The sequence below is a fragment of the Embiotoca jacksoni genome, unplaced genomic scaffold (assembly GCF_022577435.1).
Source record: "Embiotoca jacksoni isolate LCO1_2020_lvr unplaced genomic scaffold, fEmbJac1.0.p SCAF_12, whole genome shotgun sequence".
NCBI classification, from domain to species: domain Eukaryota; kingdom Metazoa; phylum Chordata; class Actinopteri; family Embiotocidae; genus Embiotoca; species Embiotoca jacksoni.
The window spans coordinates 8306981-8324030 of record NW_027185252.1 but is presented as its reverse complement, the minus strand read 5'-3'; the positions used below and the strand labels follow the sequence as shown (position 1 = coordinate 8324030).

The window sequence follows — 17050 nt, the reverse complement described above, 5'->3', positions numbered from 1 at the left end:
TCACCAGGCAGTAAACTATAGAGACTCCCCCAAAGTGAGCACAGTGCATCACCATGTCTGTAAATGACCATAGCAGAATTTTAGTTTTAGTTTTAGGCATTGTTATTGCTCAGGCTTCAATTCCCCTGTTCAAATTGCTTCATCTAATTCCACCACTGTGCCCATCGTTGGAAATACATTTCGAAACAAAGGCTTGATTTCATCATTTTTGCAGTAGCTGAGCGAACCTTAATGTGAACAGGTTTCCAGACTATAATCACAGCAAAGACTGACGCTTGAACAATAGGTGGACGGAGCCAGGCTAAGCACTCATGTCATGACCAATTGATTGATTCATACAGTGTAAGCATAGTTTTGTTTGTGCAGAGAGGAGAATTTAAGCAGGTGCCTTGAGTTAATAAGAAAATTTACATTTTTATGTCACCTTTGGCCACAACTTTTCCATTTATCAGTCAAATAAATAAAAAAAAAAATGCTTCTTCACATTACTTGTTGTACAGTTCAATGTCATAATTATTCTTCAGCAGAGCTCAACAGTTTTCTCCGTAAGGACATCCTTACATAAGTGAAGAGAACCACAATGCAGTGTACTGACAGAGGAACAGGCCCTGCAGTGGGCCAGCAGCATTTTATGATGATTTTTATCATACACAGCGTGTTCAAATTTTAAATAAATAAAAAAAGTAACGAACCTAATTAAATCTCAACTAAATCAAATATGTTTTACAGCACACTAATGACCTTGGGCTATATGAGCCCTTACATACCCTGCTTTAAAACATGTTGTGCTCATAAAGGCAGAGTGGATCTTTGATAAACAGTGAATTGAAATTATTTATCTGCCCGGCTCCTGCAGGTAGACCGTTCAAGGCTATAGCATGAAGGCTACGTTAGATGTACACTGGAATTCAGATTAAAGCAAACATTTATTCATTCTCCTCAATTAATTACGATTTATTTTATTCTGATCAAATCCTTTAAACTTGCCATTTAATTGTTGTAGTGAAATTGTTTAAATCCAATGAGGAAACACTTGTTATTGAAATGCAACATGGTGCTATACAGATAATAACCACATCAATCAGTGTAGCAGCAGCTCATGGACGGAGCACTGTTTTGCATTTTTCCGGGTTTTCACGTTGACTAAAAAACTGAACTGACATGGCAACTTTGTTTTCAAACTGTGATAATTGGACACGTGATAAAAGAACTGTAACATCCACCCGCTAGGACTCATCAGCTAATGACTGGCAAAATAAAATCTGGAACTGGACAGGAAAACTTAACATCAAAACACGTCAATGTCGAGCTTAGACAATGTGTATCACAAACTGACTGACGTCCTGAAGCTCTAATACTGAAACCAGTTATCAGAATGGCCTGAAAATGTAATTTCATGTGTGACAAACTCAACATGTGACTGTCAAAACAGTTTCTCACACAAGCTGAGTCCCATTAACCAACCAAATGTAGACATGTCTATGAACACTGAAAGCATTTATCAGCCTCTAAACACTCCTTCTTTCTTTGTATTTATAGACCAATGCAGCGACTGAAAACTGTTACAAACTGTCTCTCTTTTATCAGTCAACCTCTACAAGAAGATTGTTATTGATGTCTAAATGTCTTCTTATACCCGGGGAAGCTGATTGAAGCCCTGAGCAGTAACTGTTAACACATTAAAAAAAGATTTTAATTAGGGAAAGGAGAACTTGGTGAATTCTCAAATAGATTGCTACTTTAAATAGATTCATAAAAAGAGCCCACCAGCTGGAAAATCTGTGAGATTTCTCGAATCACAAAGTTGTGTATGTAACTGTGAAAATGATGAAGCCAAATCTTGATGATACTGTCTTCAATCAAAAGTTTCAGAGTATCACTGACTCATGCAGTCGATTATTACTAGATTAAAAACAAGCAGATATATAATAACACATTATTAATATTGTATGACTTGCTGATCCTTACCTCAGTATAATACCACTCATATACTGTAACTATATTGTGTTTAATGTTTTGGGTAATAATCTTGTTTGTTTTATTGCCAATAGGTAGGCGTCTGAACACTAAATATGAAGTTAAAGCTGGCAGGTTAAAAATATATATCTTAGCATAATGTATGGAAGCATGGAGAAACAGCCAAGATAAGACATATTTCAAGCTTCCCCATAAAACCACAACCCTTTTTGCTTTTGTACAGATTAAACAAACATAATATAAAATTCCGAGGTGCTGGCAGGTTGTTACCTTTTGGATGAGCCAGACTAGCTTTTCCTCACAGCTTCCAGTCTTCATGTTTAACTAAGCTGGTTCTAGCTTCATATTTTCTGTACAGACATGTACACAGTAGAGGTTTCTTCACACTGAACTCAGCCAGAAAGCAAATAAGTGTAATTCCCCACAAGCCACAGTATTCTTTTGAGAATGGCATAGATGAAAACAAATATATATACAGTAATGTTTGGGTGTGTTTTGGTACCTTGTCTGTGAATTATAACATTTATTTTGATGACGCAGAAAGATCCTGCCTTGGTCCCATGCTCTGCTAATGTGCATGCAGCCCTTAGATAATGCATTCAAAATGTGAATTTCCACTTGTGCTGGCTACACAAAATTATACATATATGTGCAGCCAAATGACACAAACTCATAATAAAGTAACTATCTATCTATCTATCTATCTATCTATCTATCTATCTATCTATCTATCTATCTATCTATCTATCTATCTATCATATGTTCTTAATAAATAGATGACTAATAATAATTTCTAAAGAACAATGCAACACAAGACATACTGTTGCTTATACCCGAAGGCCCAAAAACAACCACTATTCAAAAATCTCTGCTTTCCCAGATTAAGGCCAATAACCATTACACAGTATGAACGTGTGTTGGATTTTGATCGTGGAATTCAGTTCAATCAGCATTCTTTCATCTTAGTCGTGCTTACATCTCACGCAGACTATACTACACATTTCACTGATCTCACTGGAAATATTTAGGAAATACAAGTACTTCAAGTTCTGCTACGTGACTCTTGACCAAAACAAGAAAAAAGAGCAAATTGAGTGACGCTGGGTTTAGTTGCACTTGACGTGGCTCCACGTATCTTTTAGAATTGATTTTACAGTCTCTTTGTTAGTAAAGATCCAAATGGCGTGGGACCAGCTTACATGGAGGACTCCCTGTTGTTTTAAGTGGCCTTCACGTCCACTCACATCCTCCACTGTGGGTTGTTTGAAGCTCAGAACTGCATAAGACATAAGAAAAATTGGATCCTCCCAAACTGTGGACTGCCAGTCCGCTGGATGTAAGGGAGGCAACGTCAGTGAGCCATTTTAAGCAACATGTAATTTTTGTGTCAGCTTTCAATTTGTCATTTAACTTGGAATTTTTTTTTAATGTATTTTTTAAGTGCCCATACAATATGTAGCATTTTATTGTATATTGATTTTTGTGCTTAATTTCTCTTTACTGTATAGCACTTCCAAGCCCATATTATTTGTATAAAGAGTGATGGACACATGAAGTTAAATATTGATATCATTATATCTACTTACCAACTCAAACATTAACCTTTTTTTTTTATTATTTTTGAGCAAGTACAAATAGCTTCTATTGATTTCACTTGTGCAAAAAAAAAACCACTGCATGCGTGTAACGAACCGCAAACATCAGTGACAAAAAATGGGGAGAGCTTAACAAAAGAATCCATAATTCATTTCAAACTCTATGCAGTACCTTTAACGATAATCATCTGGCTCTTTTTCCTTTAAATTTTAGCTGTACCTGCCAAGTCAGCTAATCATCAATAAATGTGTGTGTGTGTGTGTGTGTGTGTGTGTGTGTGTGTGTGTGTGTGTGTGTGTGTGTGTGAGAGAGAGAGAGAGAGAGGAGAGAGAGAGAGAGAGAGAGAGAGAGCGAGAGAGAGAGAGAGCGAGCAGGGTAAGACAGACCCACAAGATTGATTCCTTCAAACTCTGCAAGCTCTCAGCAGTCTCACTTGTAATCTCTATCACGTCTGGTCAGTTCGCGCTGATTCACAGTCGAAACTGAAGCTTCAAATCACTCAAATGACAGAAGAACGTCTGTGCGCGAACGCTGACCACACTGCGTCAAAAGAGGTCCGTGCGTAAATGTAGAGCACACACAAAGTACTTACGCTACTGTTCTGTCCGGACCAGTGCACCATCGCCTGGTTGTGAGCGGTGTCCTCGGTGAGTGCAAATGTCGAACTTGCGAGCTGAAACTCCTCCTGGTCCGAAACCGAAGCAACCTCCCCGCCCCCAGGTCTGAATCCGGACCAAGTCTCTGCGCTCCTCGCACTTCGTTTCCGACTGGCCACATCACCGCCGTCGTTTACCGTCACATCACCGTTTTCAACGTAAAAGCTGTTATTTTTGCCATCACCTGTGCCATTCTCGGTTATGTTACTGGTAGAGGGGGCAGTCGCGCGCGATGCACTTCGAGAAAGCACTTTAGGGAGGCAAAGTTTTTGGTGCCCGTTCGAGACGTCCTTCTGCGGACAACTTGTGTTATTTTCCCCCAAAAGTGGCTGCACTTTGGACGAACTTTCTTCACTCGCTGTTGATTCCGCAACGTTGTGCTTTTCGTCCCCGCTGGCGATGAACGACCCTTCGGTAAATCCAACAAATTCTTCAGCTTGTGCCTCGCTAAAATTAGTGAAATCCGGCTCCGAGAGTTCCCGGGGAAACGCTGCGATGAGAGGAAGCTGGCACGACGGAATGCACCTTACCTCCGCTTTTGTTCCGTCCAGGATGGAAGTTGTGGTGAAGAGCCAAATCCACTCAGAGAAAATGATAAAAAGGCAGTGACCGAGGCGCGTCTCCATTCTACGTTGATTCCGACTCCAGGCGTGTTAGAAACATATCATTTTCAGTCTTGAGCGTTTGTCTGTCATCACCTGGTAAAGTGGAGTCGGTGAATGCACTGTGGGGAGGTGCAGCAGCGCGCGGACAAGTGTTCCCAAGTACTGATGCAAACGATGCATCAGAGGAGGAGCTGGAGGCTGAATCCTGCACGAGAGGGGAGCGGGGCCCATACCCCCGCATCCTCGTCTCAACCTGGACGGAAAAAAAAAAAAAAAAAACAGCAACTGGGCGTACTCTTAATTAACTTATATGGAGAGGCGCGTGCCCTCCTAGGGGTCTTAATTCTGCTTTTGATCAGCAGAATGACATTTATTATCTCACATTAAATAACCATATAGGTCATTATGAACAGAATTAAAAGACCGTGAAAGGGGGAGGTGGATGGGGGCAAAATCCAGAAACATTGGTGGCTCTGCATCTGGTGGTCTTTGTACGGAAATGTTACTGACAGAGGCTTTTGGAAGATACAATGAGGCTTTGCATTAGCGCAGGTCTGGCTAATCAATGAAGAAGATTGCCTGTGTTCACTGTCAATTATGCTATGCAGGTAACGACTCTGTTGTGGCCTGCCTGCAAAATGGGTTTAAAATTGTTTCACTCAGGTTGCACTCCTGTATTATCCTTTCAACACAGCTGAATGCAGAAAATGCATATTCCCCAAATTTGAGATTCCACTTTTTGGGTGGCCCTCTCTCAGGTTAATGGAGGCTTTTATGACAGAAAATAATGAGAAAGATTCAAAACAGAGGTGAGCGAGCAATCACTTTCGCTACAAACCTCCTCTGATATCTGCTGTTGTGTATAAGTACAGAAGAATAAGCAGCAGCCATGGCAATAATCGTGAACCCATTATTACCATGCAATGCAGACCCCCCAGAATATATTGTTATATTTCGCTATACTTTGGGCCTTGTTCCAGTCAGCTAATGGTAAACCATTAGGAGAACTAGAGCCTGTCCAAACCCTGTGATTAGATTCTATTTCTGGGCAACATTTAGTCAATAGGATGAGGATGCTGTTGACTGGTGACTGATGCCGAAGAGACTCCCTATATTGAGCTGTGTTCTCCCCATTGCTCTGAGCTGCGACGTGATCCTGTTCCACATACGGGTCAACTGCACAGAGATGTCTTTCATTGCCAGCCATTAGTGATGCAGTGAGCAAGAGCTGTCTCAATCTGTTTCAGTTAGCCCCCACCAGACAAGGGGGAACCAGTCTATAATGCAGATTGATGGCTGACTGAGAATTTCAATCATGGAGAACACTGGCTAAAAAGCTCAAGTCTTGACTGTAATGCAAACCTAAAGCACTGTCCAACAATTACAATACAGAACACCTCTAAAAGACAACAATGACTGTGTGTGTGTGTGTGTGTGAGACGCTTACACAATGTTTCACATCTATTTTCTTACTTGCTGTGACTTTGCCAGCGATTCATCTGCAGTGATGATCATAATGGATTTTAGACTTGAGCCGTCTGCTTAGTTTAGACATGGATGGTTGTGCAAATCCTGCGTGACTAGTTTCTGTTTTACTTGTAATAATTGTTCAATAACTGTCATAAAATATTGATACAACTAATAATTACTGTATCTATTTATTAATCCAGTGATTTATTTTTTTTTCATGAGTGACCATTTTGATTGTTTAAATCACAAAATAGTGAAAAGGGGGCCTGACAATTTCCTAGTGACTAAAGGTGACATTTTCATATAACTTGCTTTATCTGAACAATAGTCCCAGAGAAATTCCATTTACAATGGAAAAAAATGAAGAACAAGCCATAAAATGTCATGTTGAAAAGCTGGAACCAGACAATGTGTTGCTTGAAAAGTGACTTTAACAATGAATCAGTTATTTGAAGAGATGCAGAATAAACTTTTGTTGATTGACAAGTTGACTGTTCAATTAGATTTAGATAAAAAGTTGTGTTTTTATTTACAGTGTACACTCTGAGTCCATTGTGGGCAGATGAAGTTGTGTAAATATCATCCTATATAAAATCAATAAATGCTTTTCAAAGAACTGAACTGAGGCTTCTGAAATCACATTCCCTTATAAAAATCCCTGAAGGCAAAAGAGAGCACAAGCCAACTTAGTGTGCAAGGGTGCAAAAGGTGCATTCAAAATCAAATATGGAGGATCTTTTTGACTCGTTCACAGATTTTAAATTTCACTTTGCAAGGTGACAGATTTCAGGACGGATGTCGTATAGCACATTTGTGTGCGCAACATGGCAGCTGAGTGGAATCATTGTCTGTCGACAGACAAGATTGCTGCTTTGCTGCCTGTCACACTGACTGAATACAAACTGCGTTATGCTCCCTGAGCTCCTACTTCTATGATGGGAACTTGTGAGCAGGCAGTGTGAAGAGCACACAAAGGAATGAGGCGACAGCTATCTGTGTTGTTGGATTATTCTGTGTTTTTAATTAAATAGAATTCAGCGGAAGAAGGAAAGAGCACTGTGGAGGCCATCTCTGAAATTAGTCTTTTTCACTCTGATGTCTGCTTCACTTTCACAACTGCCCTGATTACTCTGCTCCTCATAACAGTAAAAAAAAAAGAAAAAAGGAGAAAGACAGTCAGGACATTATTCATGCACAGTACATTGTCTCACCCTGCTCCTCCAACTAAAAAACTAACACCTGCCATCAATGCTGCTTAGCATTGAATATAAGCTGCAGTACGTGTGCAGGACAAAAGCCACACCACTGCCATGGAAAAGTGAACTTTCTTTTCTTTATAATAGATAATTATGTAAACCTAAACCTCTTCTTAAAATTAGAGCTGTAAAAGAAAGTGTTACTTCTGTGTGGATATGTTACACAGCCGCTTATGCTGAGGTAGAAGGTGTGGAGGTAGCAATATATATTGCATCAATTTAATGATGGACACCGGAGACATTCACTTCAATTAATGCTGAACACACTTCTGGGGCACTAGGAGAGAAAATCACCTTTTCAAATAATGATTTCAATTACATTATTGAGAGATACGGTGAAATGCAATACAGGCAGCAGGTTAAGTGCTCAGCCCCCATTGAAATGCTGCAGGCTACATCTATTTGATACCAAACCCTTCGGCTACTCTTTCAAACAAGTCTGCTGAAGCGAGGTGAAGTGGTGGGACTGTGCTTTTCAGAGAAATGTATAAAATGTGAATAACACATCCATACAGATACCTGTTAATATCTGGAAATAACAGAAATATGCTGCATTTGTACTTTCTCCTACTGTACTTCTGTTTATTTTCTGCCTTCTTTAGTCTGCAGTTGTAGTTAACTGACTCTCAGTTGTATGACGTCTGATTTAAAAACATTACTTATTCAGCACAGATTCAGTAATCAGTGAGGTGGATTTCCCCATGAAAGTACCTCTTCACCATTTCGTTAATCTTCATCCTTCTTAATATTTTTGCTTAACCTTCAGTGAGCAGAATTTGCCTCAGCACAGCTCGAGACAACAAACACAACAGCAGCCTAATATTGTACTACAAAGCTTCGTTAATCTGCCTTTAAACAAGTTCATTCTTCACACAGTTTAAGGGAGTTCATTTTCTTGGCAATGGCGCAAACATTTTTCCTCATTTCACTCCTGCCACTGATTATATCATAACCTTAGCTCAGACTATAGTTTAGTGGGTTTGACCCAATTGTAGTTAGAATATGATTATGAAGTTAGAATAGCTTCAGGCACCAGTTAGGAACATTTTCATCAAGTGAAGTATAATGGCAAAACATAAACAGTTATGAGAGAAATTTTTCATAAGTGGTTTGGGATTTTTGATTTGGGAAATAAGTTTGAAAATGGTATTTTTTATGTGCATCATAAGGACAACGCCACCTTTTTTCCAAGACATATTTCTATGACATTAACAGTTTTAATGTTATGTATCTAACATGAAGTAAATGTTCGTGGCAAAGCAGGCCCCATTGCAACATTGCAAAAACAGACGTTCTAACATGGCATTTTCTCCTGGACTTAAACCTTGGACTTCCTACCATGCACAAACCACCAGACAAGTCACATATAGTCACGTATGGCGTTAATTGCACCTTCTGCCCCCCCTAAAGCCTTCACAGCTTTAACAGTTCATCACATGACCTGCATCACGTTACCTCTCAGTTCACATGCTTCTTCTTCTCACGCTAAGGTGACACCAGGTCAAACGAAGACACGCTCCCCTCGCTCCCCTCGTGGATTGTTGGGTGGATTGCACACTTTACAGGCAACATGTGATGTCAAGAAAAAATGTAACAGAAAAGTGCAAACAAACGTGAAAAAAGTCCAGGGTCCTTTCGGCCTTCATCTAAATAATGGCTTTGTCAAACATGTGTTTTAAGCTTAAGCACTTAGGAACACAAAAAAAGGACAGCGATAGATAGTTACATAATGAAGGTATTCAATATTCACTGCATCACTTCTTGGATATTGAAAATGTGTTTAAATTCATGTTGGCCAGCACAACCAACCAACTTACTCAGCTCCACTGAAGAGCTATTTGTGGCTCAGCAATACTGTAGACACACATACACTAAGTTGTATTATATTTTTCTAGGTTGCTTGTTGTCTGTGTTGACGGCCAGTATGGATTTCAAAATGTAGTAGAGTAGAAATACAAAGTAGCAGAAAGAAATGAAATACTCAACTACAGTACAAGTCAAAACGTTTAACCATGACTGCTCCATAAACTTAACTGCATGGTTATTATGATAACCATGACAACAATCCCGAATCTTTCCCTCAATCAACCAAATTGAATTTGTCCCTAAACCTAACCAAACTACATTACAGCCTAATATCCTGTTTCAAAAGGAAAATACATCAATTTAAATAATCTAAATGTTCATCAAATTATGCTTATTTGGTTCTGTTCTTTTGCAGAAACGTCAGTACTGATGTCTTTCTCTGTACAGTCTTTACCAAATGTAATCTTGTTTTTTATGTGGTTCCCCTGATAAAAGCTATAACAAAGTAATTTGCGAGACGTTGCTGCTGGACTCGAGGTAGAGTTCATTTTAGGATAGCAAATTCTCCATGTTTGCAGACAATGGCCCCATGTTTTATTGTTCTTTATAAAAAAAAAAAATTGAGACCTTGGGAAATGATGGCTAGGGTAATTCATCCCACTTTTAGATTAATAATCTTGAATCCTGAAGGATGACTTCAGGTGATCCGACAAAGCGGGGAAAGTGGAAAAAGTAAACTAAACCTGAACCTGTGGTTGAGGACACCCTGGCTGTAAACATTAATATCTGAGAGAAATATTGAAATGCTGGCAGTCTGAAGTTCTCCTGAAGTAGTTTATAATTAAAAGCTTTAGAAGTCCTTCATGTCCATTTAAATGCTGTGGTGATGACAGAAGCCTGGGCACTCTGCAGAACATATTCAGCTTAAAGTTTTGTCTCTTTTTTTATACCTCCTCATTTTAGAGATCATTCGTAACATTCAGAATTTGACTTTTGAGTAATAGCCTCACAATAAATATTATAAATGAACTGGATAAATATTTGGAAACTGTTCCTGCGGCATATTTTAGAGATGAGCAGGATAAACCTATTCTTCAGTTGGATAAATCAAACAATTTTGGACACAGTGGGAGTTACAGTTTATATCAGCTCTTCATTAGGCTCCTGCTGCAGAGCCACAATAGACTGGTAATTATCAATTATAGATGTGCCCATTGTAACTGCTTCCTCAATTTGCAAATGACACGAGTCATAAAACACAGTGCTCTGTGGTACTATTGATTACTGAAGGATGATAAGTACAACTACTGAGTTTGACATATTCATCAGATAGAAATCCACAAATTACATTTCCTTTACTCTGTCTGTCTGTCTGTCTGTCTGTCTGTCTATAGATATGCTGTTTCATAGCATATTTTAGGCAACTTTAGGCTTTTGCTGAAAAAGACAAAATACATCTCAGCTTATGACCCCTACTGTGACACGTAAGCGTTTTCTTATCTGATGCCCCTATTGTCAGGATGACATCTTTCGTCTGTCTCTTCGTGGGAGGAAAAGCAACCTGGCTGGCTCCATCCAAACCGGGAGTTTTTTTCACTTCTGTTTTCGTACAGATTAAACAAATTGGATGTAGCACGTTAAATAGTGAGGTTTACAGGCGCTGGTAGGCGGACAGAGCCTGTTTAGCTCCTTGTGCAGTCTTTATGCGAAGCTTAACTAACAGGCTGTATCTTCATGCTCACCAACCTCCAGCAGGAATGGTATAATGTTCTCATGTAGCTGTAGTCTCTCGACTCTCTGTTTTCCAAAACCTTGAATTATTCCACTAAACTGGGTTTACACACCCAGCAGTTTAGCCTGGGAAGCAACAGGCTATTTTCATGTTTCACCCTCCATAGCAGGTGTCTTCTGGTCCCCATACTTTCACAAATTTAATTAGTCATGGAGAGATGCCTGAGAAAATGAGAAGGTCATTTCCACTCACTTCATGTGTTAGTCAGTAACCACTAATGAGGTCATCTCAGCCTTTCCTTACTAGTCTAAAGGCCATGGCAAACTTAAAAAACACTGAACTTTGCACAATAATAAGGCAGCCAGGAGGGGGTAGGAACTCCCACACAGTGCATCAGTAATTCACAAAGTGAAATGTTTCATCCTGGAGAAGACCCCTCTTATTTTCAGGAATGTCATTTTTGAGTCATATGTAGGAGCCAGAGAGAGACATCCTTCCAGACATCAATTATTAACCAAAGCTTATATCACAAGCTCATAGATCAAAACAGCAAGCTTGTAACATACTACAGGGCATCTCATATATTTAGTGCTGCCAGAGAAACACAAACCTAAAACAGAAAAGGTTAGGCGTTTGAAATTTGACGTGAGCTCACGAGTCTTTGTAATTTCCCTGACAGGTGCACGGTATGGCAGAGGAACACTGTAGGGTATGTGAGTCTATCTTTGTACTTCTCCATCAGAGGCAGAAGATTTTGCACCACCACAGAATAGGGTTCCTGTGAAAATGAATATTTTATGACATTGCTACCAGGCTATGATTTGTAGCATAAGAGTAGATTTGCATTCTAAACTGCCTGTTGTGCAAAAAAAAAAATTTCATTACCAACCTTAGATATGTTTTAAGTTACCCAGAAGTCCAAAAACATGTGATACAGTGTTTTCTGTTGTCTCCCCTGAGGTTGAAAACCACAAGGCAGGTAAAAATATTTACCCTGGGTTAAAAGCCCACAATTCCCTGACTCATTAGAGTCATATTTAGCACTGGGAAGGCCAGATTCCAGATTCCCCTCTGCTGATACTAGTGATAATAAAGACCTTTCCCCTTCCTCCAATATTGATGACACAGTGGCCATATAGCACTTTATATTGTATATTTCCAAATCTATTTTTAGATTTATTTATTTTTTAATGCACTGAGTGAACTTACCTGATGTTTTTGGCAGCTTCCCATTGGTAGTTGGGCATCTCAGAGTCAAGGTCCTGTTCTGCTTTAAGCACTGTTTCAAAACAAAGACATTAGAGGTGAAATGAATAATGTAGAGTCATTTCTCAGTAAGAAGTCTGGACACTTGCCCCAAGGGGGGCTGCGTCATTCTTCAAGCCCATGTAACCTATATTTGTTTGAGTCGCTTTTAACAGCCCGTCGGGGAGCACAACTTTCCAATACAACTGGCTCGCAACATTAAAATGATTCATTATGAAGATTATTCATCTTTGTCCTTGTGCTGTGATGCATAAATGTGATGCAGCATGTTCATCAATGCAACATACCTCCGACGGTATGTATTTTTATATGTTTTTGGTTGCAGACCCAGATATAGGCTGCAAAGTGCTTTGTAACAGAAGCTGGGAGAAGCAAAGCCTGTGAATTCGCATCTGTTTGAAGTAGAAATCAAAAATAACCTCGTTGCCTCTGCATTCCTGAGCCGACTCCATCCGAATCGAAAGAACCTGTCACTCTCCACCTTGTGACACAAACAAACTGGAACCACCTCAGGTACTGGACGCTGATTTGCATTTTGTATCAAGTTCCTTGGTCCGACGCCAGGACAGGCAGAAAAAGCTGCTCTCCAGATATGGAGGCCCTGATTGAAACTGTAGGCTGAGTGGAAGCTCTCTCTCTGTGCTCTCTATATAGAGAGCTCATTAGCTGGAGAGACCTGTGTGCATTGTTCCAAGTCTGCAGAGTCAGCGAGGGAGCCACTCATCATTCCACACAATCCAGACTCCAGCACATCTGGTCTGGCCGCTTCAGGGTGACCTGCACACACTCAGGGAAACACACACATGCACATGCAAATGTTGGCAAACATAAACACTCACCGGTGCACAAAGAGTACCCTGATACCAGAATGCACATAATCTCCTGGCTGATCATGCATGCATTGTGTCGACAGAGCCCAGAGGATGAACAGCATTGAAATGTAAAAGACTGCACACATTCTCTCACACACACACACACACCTCCACACAAGCGTTGTGCTGTAATGCCTGTGATTTACTGGCCATTTTACGTGCAGTTGAGATGACCACCTCCAGCGCTGACCCTGCACTGCAGCTCAGGGACTCAGGTATAGCATTTTGCAGCACTTCCCCAAGAATCCTTAGGCACAGCCAGCACCTGTGCTGTCAATCTCACCATATGAAGGTTTTAATTTAGAGGCTTGAAGGTCTAAAATGCACCGCTCCTTTCATATAAGTCAGTCCCTTCTCTGTTATTCCCAGTTGTCGATGGTAAAATGAGCTGCCCGGCAATGCAGCCTGGTTTACCAAATGCAGTTGTGTGTGCTTGTATCTATAATCCTTTGGCGTCAGAAATCTGTAGGAGGATGCAAACAGCACACAGGTGATTCTCATGAATGGCATACGGATAAAATGAAATAAATCTGTTCAAGGGAGAGGCCATGCCTCTATTGAGAACATGTCAGTATGCATTCTATTGACAGACTCATTTTATCTGGCTACGTCATTTCTAAGACACACTGAGCTCTGAGTGGAAGAAGAAATTGACTGAAAAAAAACGGAACAATGGTACAGTAGGCCACATATTGACTCTCTGTATCAGTATAAAAGAAATATACTTACAGGACTCACTGCTGCCATTTCAAAAGACAAAATTAATCAATGGGGTTCATTTGAGCGGCTTTCAGATAATGGCACTCGCAGAGAGCTGTCATTTCAGATTAAAGCCACTATTAGAAATCAATACTTTTTAGTCTCTTTTTGTTTCCGATGCCACTGGGAAGACGTGATATGGCTGCCTCACAGCGTGGCCTCGGAGGTACGATGAGATCACCTTCATGATTCAGATGGGGTGTGAGACAAAACGAATATTATGCACCATATTCCCAGCCCCATGACACTTAAAACTGACGTGAATTATGTGTGCAATTATGCAAACTCCCACATAACATTTTTCTTTTGTGATATTTTGGAGAAAAAAAAAGATGTAGGAATATAGCTGGTAACACCGTGAACAGGATAATACAATCATACTTCTGTCTAATATAACTGAGATATGGGAGGATGACCTGAGTCTCTTCATATGAAGTAGCTTACTTAGACAGATCTACTTTATTGATTCTGTTGCTACCAACAGTGAAACAATAAACAACCTGAGTAGCTCGGAGGCTTAACCGTACTTCAACGGAAGAAAAAGTCCAGGGCATTTTGTATTAAAGCAGGTGGGCCAAAATTTTTAGGATTCTCAGCTTCATTTCTCAATTTAGAACAATGGTTTGAAAAGTGATCAATTTGAATAAGTTACATTGTTTTGGTGACATAATTAAAATAGTTACACTACTTATTACATTTATAACAGGGCACCTAGTAATTTGCCTATTACATTTTAAAAGTAACTTTCCCAACACTGATGATAACACTGTCCTGTTTAAAGATAAAAAATGTTGAGCATTTTAGGAAAGAGAGTCAGACGAGGAGACCAATTCCACTTTCATGTCTTAATGCTAGCTAAATATACACTTCAAACATTAATTTAGCAATTCAGCTTAGCAACAGCAGCCAGCTGGGCCCTGTCCAAAGTTAACAAAATCTTTTCTTGTTTTTATTTGTTTCAAATCCATTTAGCAGCAATTTGTTATTTTTAGACTTTGCTTTTGATTCTGGAAGGATTTACTATTGACTATTTGTATATTTACTATACAGACATGAGAGTAGTAACTAAGCGGAGAATTGTAATTTGTCCTTTAAAGTGTTCCCGCCTCATTTATTTCTACAGAAAGGGGAAGACACACCACTAATGCTCACAGATGCTCATTCAATAAAAGGAACAACTGGTCCATCCAATGTGTTACGGTGCTGAGAATGAGGTGGATAGAGTTGTTGTTTTGTCAGTGAGATAACTAAGATTAACTTATTTTTAGTGAAGAGCCTCCACAAGACGAGTTTGAGATCTGTGAAACGACTTCATTCCATTTTTCATCCACACATTACTCATTGTCTCCTGTCAGATAATAATAAATGGAGTTCCTAGTATTTCTAGGAAACATCAGTACCAATCTCACATTTCTTTTCCGAGTCTCCCCATTGTAAACTTACCTCCTGCTTTCGGCTAAGCTGCGCAGGTCTCCCACCAGCTTACAATAGGCAGGTATGATTTGCGATTGGTCTACATTATCTGGCAGCAGACAGCAATTTCAGGAGGGGTGTTTAAGCAGCTTGGACAGATGTGCTGTAAGGATTAGACCACCTTTGATCCAAACGTGTCCAATCAATCATCACTATACTTTACTTATAGTTTTCTGGATTATTATCAAGCTTAATATTATCTTTGTTAGACACCGACAACGGCTTCAGATAAGATGTAACAAATGTAAATTGTATTCCCTCGCTGTCACAACACCTCTTCAGAAAACTGCTAATTGGGAAGACTCAGCCTATTCTCAGTTGCAGAGGAAGAAGAAAAACAGAAAGATAAAGAAAAGAAAAAAAGTGCGAGACTTCGACGTCCAAGGCTCGACTGTCATAGCGCAATGTATCGCTGCTCCTCTGAGATTTGCCTCTGTGAGAAGCACACACAAAGGCTTGCAGACTCCTCAGTCGAGCTTTATCGGAGGTGTGAGAGAAGAGAGAGTTGTCAAGGCCATCAGAAATTCATTCACAAACCTTGTGTAGGTTTGCATTAATGTCTGTGAAGAATTGTACGTGACGTCAATCGAATCTCTATTTCTGGAAGCATTAGTATTCTGTGTTAGGGTGATGACACTGATACTTTATTCAACTTCATGACCTCATCATTATCCAGCCTCTGTCTCTATACTTTATTGTGAAAGACTGAAATAAGAAACATGCCACAAATGAGGCACAAGCATCTCTCATGGGAGACTATCAGAGTTCAGTGGCTGCTCAGAACATTTTTGATGTGACAGCATTGGAAATAATGTTGGCATCAAAGCTACAAATTTTGGGGCAAACTCTTCCCAATGATGAATTTCAGTGTTATTACATTTCCGCAGTTCTCATGGTCGATATTTTTTGTGGACAGAAAAACGGTCCCGAAGCCCACGTGATACAAAAAACATGGATCCTAAAGTACATCGCTACATAACAAACAAGTAAAAAGGCCTTACTGTGGATTTGGTTCTTAATTCATAGAGCTCTAATTTCACTTGAAATCCTGTCAGAAGTCTTCAGAGACCTGTTAGCTGGAGGTTTTAAGAAATAAAAAGGTTGCATTGAAGAGTGTGACTCTGAAATAGCTGTTTGCCCCAGCAGTGAAAAAAACTTGTGATCTCTCCATTTGCAGGAAATGTACTGAGAGAGAGAGAGTTGAAAAGTTAGCATGTAATAAATTATCTTAAATATGAGACAAACAAGTAGCCTATTAGTAAGATATGGTTGCTGGAGAACTGCCAAACCTTTTTATGTTTTATGAATAGAGATGGAAAGTCCAGACAGGGATACCCTCAGAATGCACTAAGAAATATTCCCATTTTTGGATATGCACTGGATGTTTTCTAACTTTTAATAGGAAATGAAATAATTAATGACAACATGTCTGAACTCTTTCATTCTGAAAGGAGCTGAAACTTTTATGAGCGCCATCCAGTTTTTTGAAGCCTGACGTAGGAAGCCCGGCCCTCTCTGTGGCACACTTTTCAGACTTCATGAATAAAATACGACATTCACATGGGTGTGCTTAAGCAACAAA

The 17050-nt window shown here is 39.7% G+C and overlaps 1 protein-coding gene across 1 annotated transcript in view; it reads right to left on the bottom strand.

The window, feature by feature from the left end:
* Positions 1 to 4998, bottom strand: part of LOC138195284 (VPS10 domain-containing receptor SorCS1-like) — a 44700-nt gene extending 39702 nt beyond the window's left edge. The window contains exon 1 of the mRNA XM_069144568.1: positions 4166 to 4998. Coding sequence (XP_069000669.1) covers positions 4166 to 4855 — 690 coding nt within the window. The 5' untranslated portion in view covers positions 4856 to 4998. The remainder of the gene's footprint in view (positions 1 to 4165) is intronic.
* Positions 4999 to 17050: the final 12052 nt, after the last annotated feature.